Here is a 7,517-nt window from a genome sequence, read left to right on the forward strand (position 1 = left end):
TATCATTCCTTCCATGGTATCCTGCAGATCCAGAAGATTAGCGCTGATTAAACACAGAGGTGATCTTCACTTAAGATGGTTTTCTTATTGTAGATTTGGAATTCTTATCATAGGCATCACCCTCTGTCATGGGGGAACCCCTACCTGCCCAGTTTTTTAAGGGGGTTCTGGTTAGAACCCTGAAGCCCAGAAAGGTCACCTGCTTTGTTTTACATTTGCTTTGAAATGGAGGCCCCTCCCCATGATACAGCTGATTTTACCAGTAATAAAGCAATGCTAAAAGCAATAAATTCCTGAGCCCAAATCTGGCCTCCTCCCAAAATTCCCTGATTCCTCCTAACAGAGAACGAGATTGAAGATTCCTTTGGAGATCAAAAAGAAGAACATTTTTCCTGCTCTCTTTCTTCTACATGATCGTTCGGACGAAGCTCAAAGAAAATTGGGAGTTTAATCACACTACCGCATAGACTAATGGTCTCCATGGGGTTTGATCATGAATCTCATTGGCAGGAAAAAGACTTTTCAGTACATCTGCCAGTAAAAGCATTTTTGTTCGTAAATTCTACACAATCTCAATGCTACACTGGGCACCTTACAAAACACCCTAAAAATAAGAAGTGAAAATACAGTAAGCTGAACATGTTCTTCCCACATGCAGAGGATTTTCAAGACTGCTGCCGGGGACCCTGAAGAATCACAGGCTTCTGGTAGAGACCCCAGGGGGTGGGGTCTCCCAGCCTGGACTTGATGGCCCTGTCCCCCACGCCCGGGTGACCTGCTCCCGCACAGCAGGGACAGAGAACGTGTGCCCCAGAACAGGACTGGCACCCTCTGGGGACACACGTGCCTTTACCGATGCTACAGCACGTCCTGTGACAAAAAGGAATGGCATGGCCTTGGCTCAAACCAAAGACTCAGAAACACCCTTCAGTCAGGAACACCAAGGGCCATGGCTCTTTGATGCCTGGTGCATTCTGGCTCCTTGGCAGCCTCAGATGGGCCCTCCCTGGGGCGGTCTCTGAGTGTCACAAACAGTTAGTCTCCAGGAAGCACAGAATGAGTTCTGTTGCCCCTATGTGGCTTTCACTGCAGGCAGTCGGGGAGATTGCCAGATAAGAATGGAACTATGGAGAGAGCCCAGAGGGTCGCTGGGTTAACGGGGGAAGAGGGGGCGGGGGGTGTCTCCTGGAGAAGCTGTGTTTGTGATGCGTTTGAAGGGACATATAGGAGTCTGAAGGGCAGAGGAGAGACCAGAGAGTAGCTGGCTGAGGGCTCCATGGCCGGGAAAGACCTCATTCCTCCCTGGGCATCTTGCTTCCACCCTGCCCTTGGCTCTAGTCTGAACTAAGATACTGGAGTGGTTCTGTTGTATGGAAGTCAAGTCCTGCTCAAAACCCCCTGGTGGCTGCCACCTCCATCAGAATATAAGCCAGAGTTCTTTCAGGGCTCAAAGGCTCCCATGGCCTTGTTCCCAACCACTTTCTCCATGCCTCCCCCCTGCAGCCACCCAGAGCCTCCTGCTGGGCTTTCAGTATGCCAAGGCTCTCTTGGGTTGGTGTCTTTGTGTTCCCAGGCACGGAAGGCGGCATTCAGATCTGATGCTTCCACGTGACATCTTCTCAAGGACGCCTTCTCTGGCTCGTCTCTCTTTTAACATCTTTTCCCAGCTTTTGCTAGCTTCTCTCCGTGTCTTTTCCCCAGCGCGTATCACTGTCTAACCACACTGTGTATTTTACCCATTGATCTTGTTTCTTTTCTTTTTCTTCTCTTCCCATCTAGAATGTAAGCTTTATGAAGGCAGAGAGTTTTGTCTGTTTTGTTCACCCTTGAATCCCCAACACCTAAAAAACTGCTTGGGTGAAAGAATGGATGGATAGATGGATGGATGGGGGAATGGATGGATGGTTGGGTGGGTGATGGTGGATGGATGGTTGGGTGGGTGAGGGGTGGATGGTTGGATGGGTGGGTGGATGGATGGATGGATGGATGGGTGGATGGTTGGGTGGGTGGGTGGATGGATGGGTGGGTGGATGGGTGGATGGTTGGGTGGATGGGTGGATGGATGGGTGGATGGGTGGATGGATGGGTGGATGCATGCATGCATGAATACTAAGTCAAAGTCTTCATCTTCAACCCAAGAAACAGTGGGAAGTCGCTGAAGTTTTTCCAGTGAGAGAGAAATGTGATCAAGCTTGACTTCAGGAAGTTATATGTTGTGGGAATTAGCGTACTATATTGAAGCAATAAGAAATTGGCACAATGAGACCAGTTAGAAAGGTATGGCAGTCGCAGAAGCCACCTGAAGTGGTGTGCAGGGAGTGCAAAATGGACAGTGGTGCAGAGAATCCACAGAACTCTCCATGCTTCTGCGGGCAGAGCCCTTAGAAAAGGAAGACATCCAAGATGCCCTAGACAGTCCAGCCAGGCAACTGAGAGAACAGAGATGGGGAAATGAGCTCCGACACCAGAAGGCGCTACTGCTTGGTGGGCATGGTGCTGGGGTTTTGTGGAACAAGCCTGGAATCTGCAATCGAAAGACCAGGGTGAGTCCTGGCTCTCCTAATTGAACTATGCCCTTCTGAACCTTAAGATCATGAGAGGTGAAGTAGAAAGTAGAGACGCAGCTAACACACAACAATCACTGGTTGTTTCAGGCGCCATGCCCAGCACTCTGCCTATATCATGTTGTTTGATCCCACTGCAATGCTGAATTTGGTACTAACCGGGTTTACGAGCTGAGGACAAGATTGCTCCCCTCAGTTAATACCAGCGTTTAGACTGGGAGATGATAAGAACGAGTAGGAGTGAGCTTCTGGGTGTTTACATTGTATAGTCACTGAGATTGGAAGAACAAAGCTCCACATTGTAGACAGAAAGGGCTACAAATATGAAGTAACAGTAAAACAATTCCATTATCTCAGAAGTTAAAAGAGTCAACTAAACCACAAGTTTCATTAGCGTTCAAGATAAATGCTCTTTAAAATGATACCTTTTATCTCAATCAGGTGTGTCATTCCCCACCCCACNCTTTGCTCTGCTTGAGTTTGCACATCAAAGTCCAAACTCAGTTTCCCTTTCTGGTCGTTTTTGTAGAAAGTTTCCCTGGTGGTGGCACATTCTTGGCTTAGTTGCAAACTCCATGGGGTTTATGAGGACGCACTGAGGTCATCCTAACTTTGCTTCAGGAATGCTGTAATGGAAACGGTGGAATTCAACCTAAACCTCAGTTTTTCCTCCCTGAAAATAGAAAACTTCTTAGTGAAAATATGCTCTGTCTGCGTGGAGCCGGAGGAAGCAAACGCAAGTTAAAGAGATGAAGTTAGGATTTTTATGGGATGAATGGAAGAAATGCAAAACATCTAAAGCTTTCAGTTGACTAAAGCATTTCACTTCTTCTTTAACGTCTGGTGTCAGTTTTACTATTTTTAAGTGCAATTTTTGGTATGTTTTTCAAGAGCTCTAATGAGACATTAGGCACTGCTTTCTTCAAATCACTTCTATCTGACTAGCAAACAAGAATCAGGAACGTACTTGTCTCCCAAACGACAAGGGATGTACATGTAGGAATGTCCATTTTTTTTTGAATACTTGTTTTGGAACAATTTTTATCCTCCATAAGGACAATCACTATTTACAGTGTAATTCTTTCACATAGGACATTTAGAAATCCAAGTTCATGTATCATAGACCCGCAGTTGAAGAGTGGACATTCCTTAAAAAATTTGTTTAATGTTTATTTATTCTTGAGGTGGGGGAGGGGGCCGAGAGGGAGGGAAAAACAGAATCGGATGCAGGCTCCAGGCTCCAAGCTATCAGCACAGAGCTCGAGCTAGACGCAGGGCTTGAACTCACGAACCTAGAGGTCATGAACTGAGCCACTCGGACACTTAACCAACTGAGCCACCCAGGTGCCCTGAAGAGTGGACGTTCCTGATGAGAACTGTCAGATTAGCAGGTGGAGGGAAACGGAGATGCTTTTAAACCAGTGTTACCTCTGGGTACAGGGACAGGTGGCTGTCCTCTTGGCCAGCCGGGGCTGGAGCTCCATGAAGGAGCCTTGCTACTCAGTGACGTACTTTGAAAACCCACATGTGCTCCATGCCTCTCACACAGTAGCCGAGGAAGCCAGTGCTGAGGGACCCTAGGTGCCCTTCTCTGGTCCAAGGCCCTGGTCACTTTGCGACCCAAGGAGTTTTGCCAAAAAGCATTCTTTTCAGCCTCCCTACAATTGGCTATTGTCTTGAGCTCCTATTCCGGGTGTAAAACTGGGAGCGCTCAGGTTCACAACTTGATTCAAATGGACTTTAATATCAAGTCAAAGGCAGGTACAGAATCACACGCTAGGCTTTTTGGGCAGCCTAGTGAAAGATCGATCATTTATCATTTATTTCTCTGAGCAGAAATTTGCCTCTTCTTCCTCCTCTGATCAGTCTATTCGCTAAGGTGGACTCTAGGAGAAAGAGAAAGGGGGGAGGGGGGGCCAGGGGGTGGAGCTNCAATACCTCCCATACCCGCACTACCACCACCACAATGTGTGTGTGTGTGTGTCAGGGACACATTGCGGACAGCACTGAAAATAGCACCCCCAAACACACACTACCCGTCGCCAAGCACCATCTCACGTGACCACATCCCCGTGCTGTTTGATGCATCCCCGTACTATTCCCAGTGTTCCCAACTTTTTTAGAATATATGCATTTAGATCTTTCGGGTTGGGAGTTATGGGTAATTTGGCAACACAAACACCGGAACTGGTTTCTAACATAACTCTACAGTTGGCAGTGAGGCAGGCAGTGCGCGTTGAAATTAAGCAAGTCTTCATCCAAGAAGACTTTGCTTTTCCTTTTTTGGAGGGACAAATGCTCTGGTTTGGTTTTGCGCCATTATTGAAGACTTGAATATTACTGGCTGACTTTAATGATTCTTTGAAGTTAATTTTTACATGTGAATGGCAGGGTTCTAGTTAACTTTCTGGAAGCTTAGGCGGTGTCTCTCCGTGTGCTTTGTAACTTGAGTAACTAGAGTGCTTCTAGGTGATAATGTATTGGGGGAGATTGGGAGGGACCCGGGACTCAGGCTGCCACAGGGATCCAAACTGGTAAAGTGCTTAGCACTTCAGAGTTGCAGCCCTTGGAAGGAACTAGAATCCTGCCTCCCAGTATGTTCTCCACTCCAGATATCTTACCTGAAAAGGAGCCCCTTTTCAGGTAGCCTCATGAGGATAGCATACATTCTTTCCATTTCTTCTTCCTTTTCTATGAAAAGAAAAACACAACTTTTAGTCTGTGTCTCAAAGCAGGACAACTGATCTCAGTGTTTCTCTTCTCAACTCCAGAGGCTACTGTTCTCTCAAATGTTTTTGTATCTTTTTCTGAATCCAGTAGCTCTTAGAAAATGATCCAAATGTTGCATATTCCTAGTGTCCAAATTACAATAATAAAATTTTCCAATGACAAATCCCAGGATTGCTTGAATACTGTGGAATACAAGTGGGAATTGGGACATTCATCCAGTAAAGTTCAATTGGGGGGGGGGAGCGCCATATTTCAAAATGAATTCCACTTTTTTTCTTTAAAAACAGAGTTCATTGACCAAGAAAGATTTCAAAACGTTTTCTCTAATACCCCAACATGAAACTTGGATTGAGGTTTTCAGGGAATTACAGGGATCAAACTAGTCAAGGCTTGAGTTCCCAGGTTTCCCAAAGGCTCAGCACTCCCCTAGAGGCTAATTACTGTTTACTGCTGAGACCTTCCTCATTTTTCTTCTGTAACATTTTCCATCTTAAGAAGGGTGGTCCCATTCAGCTGAGGCATGGTGTCGGAGTGGCTGAATGGAATTATTACCAGTGGAAACTATGTTGCAAGAGGAGTTGATAAAGCAGCTGCAAGGCAAACCTTGGCCGTTTTTTCCATCCTCCCCAAGCAAAGTTAATTAGCATAGGGAAAATGACTAAGGTGTTGACGTCACCTCTTTCCAGTAGAAACTTACACTCTGTCTCTGTCTGCCTGAAAGCATGCAGGACTTGACTCAGGAATTTGCTGTCCAAACAGGATGCTCTTGGAAGCTGTGCTTTTTTTTTTTTTTTTTTTTTCCCCAGTGGGGCTGGGCTTCGGTGCTTTATAAGGGCCGGCTGGAGCTAGACACCTCCAGCCTCTTGCAAAGGAACCTCACTTGGGGCTTGACTGCCTGAGTCGCTAGTGCTTTCTCTGTAAGAAAGCAAGATGCACTTTAGAAACTTCAACTACAGTTTTAGCTCCCTGATTGCCTGTGTGCCAAACAGTGATATCTTCAGCGAAAGTGAAACCAGGGTAAGGCTTCTAATATAATGGGATCTTTGAGAGTTTTCAAAGCATTGTGTTAATTGGGACGAGTACCTGAAATGTCTGCGGGGGTGGCATGTGGCTGTCCCGCGGGCTTGGGGGTTTTGAAATGAGTCCAGAATATTTGGTGCTTTATCAAACAAAGCGGTGGCCTGAGGGATTCGCTGTGAAGGAATTTTCAAAGCTCTCAGTATTTGAAAGCATCAGGTCCTCTGACCAACCCGTACTGCAGAGTGTTAACACAATTTGTATTTTGCATTCTGTGTAGGTTGTACGTAAACATTTAGAGGGAAGCTTTTTTCTGACGGTGAACAGCGTTTCACTTTGCCATCTAGAGATCAGAATAATGTAATTTTATCTTAGGAAATAAATACCGCCAAGATATGTGTAGGTCTGTGGTAATTACAAGGATCTGTCGTCAAGTTTTCAGATTTCTTTAGCTAGGGAAAATGCAGCCATAGCAAGCAATAAAACTGGATAAATATCTCAAGTTTAAGTGTGGGATGAGCGTACTTCCTGGGAAGCAGCGCTCATTGGTGGTAATTAGTGTAAGTAGTAATTTTGATTACCATGCTTTTCTTCTTCATTCGATTAAGATGTAAGATTTCCATCAGTGGCTACCCAGCTGTCTACTTGATCTTTAACAATAATGTATATGAGTGAATTCTGTGTGTTGTGTTTGGGTACGGTGTTCATATTACACGCTTTATAGGCAATGCCATATTGGGACATGTGAAGGATTTATTTTTAAATCAAATTGAACTCTGCAACTGTGTATGATGCTTGTGAGCCGGGGCAGTGGTTTTTGAACGAGATCGCAGCACATTTTGTGTGTGAAAGTTCTACAAAATCTTATGTATTTCATATTAGCCTTGTGTGAGTAAAACCATTTATTTAATCAAAGAGAGATGGCATCCAACAGCTATAATAACTAGCTATCCGTTGTTAGGACAAATAAGATGATTTTACAGGAGAATGGCTTCCTGGTAATGTGGATTTGACAGATACTGTGCATTCTCTTGTGTTCTGGTCCTGAGCCCTGACTTGTATTCTAAAAATACTCCTCAAAGTCATCTCCCCTAAATTCTGAATCATAACGTCAAAACTAAACAGTTGGTCACAAGGCCCACTGATGAGGCCATGCGAAATTCCAAATATACGCACGTGCTGTGGGCTAGAAACTTGCCCGAGCTC

General features: G+C 45.4%; 1 protein-coding gene across 1 annotated transcript in view; it reads left to right on the forward strand.

Moving 5' to 3' along the window:
- Nucleotides 1-6,128: 6,128 nt before the first annotated feature.
- Nucleotides 6,129-7,517, forward strand: part of RCAN1 (regulator of calcineurin 1) — a 12,240-nt gene continuing 10,851 nt past the window's right edge. The window contains exon 1 of the mRNA XM_077765475.1: nucleotides 6,129-6,311. Coding sequence (XP_077621601.1) covers nucleotides 6,225-6,311 — 87 coding nt within the window. The 5' untranslated portion in view covers nucleotides 6,129-6,224. The remainder of the gene's footprint in view (nucleotides 6,312-7,517) is intronic.

Source organism: Crocuta crocuta, unplaced genomic scaffold (genome assembly GCF_008692635.1).
Source record: "Crocuta crocuta isolate KB4526 unplaced genomic scaffold, BGI_CrCroc_1.0 scaffold84, whole genome shotgun sequence".
Taxonomy (NCBI): Eukaryota; Metazoa; Chordata; class Mammalia; order Carnivora; family Hyaenidae; genus Crocuta; species Crocuta crocuta.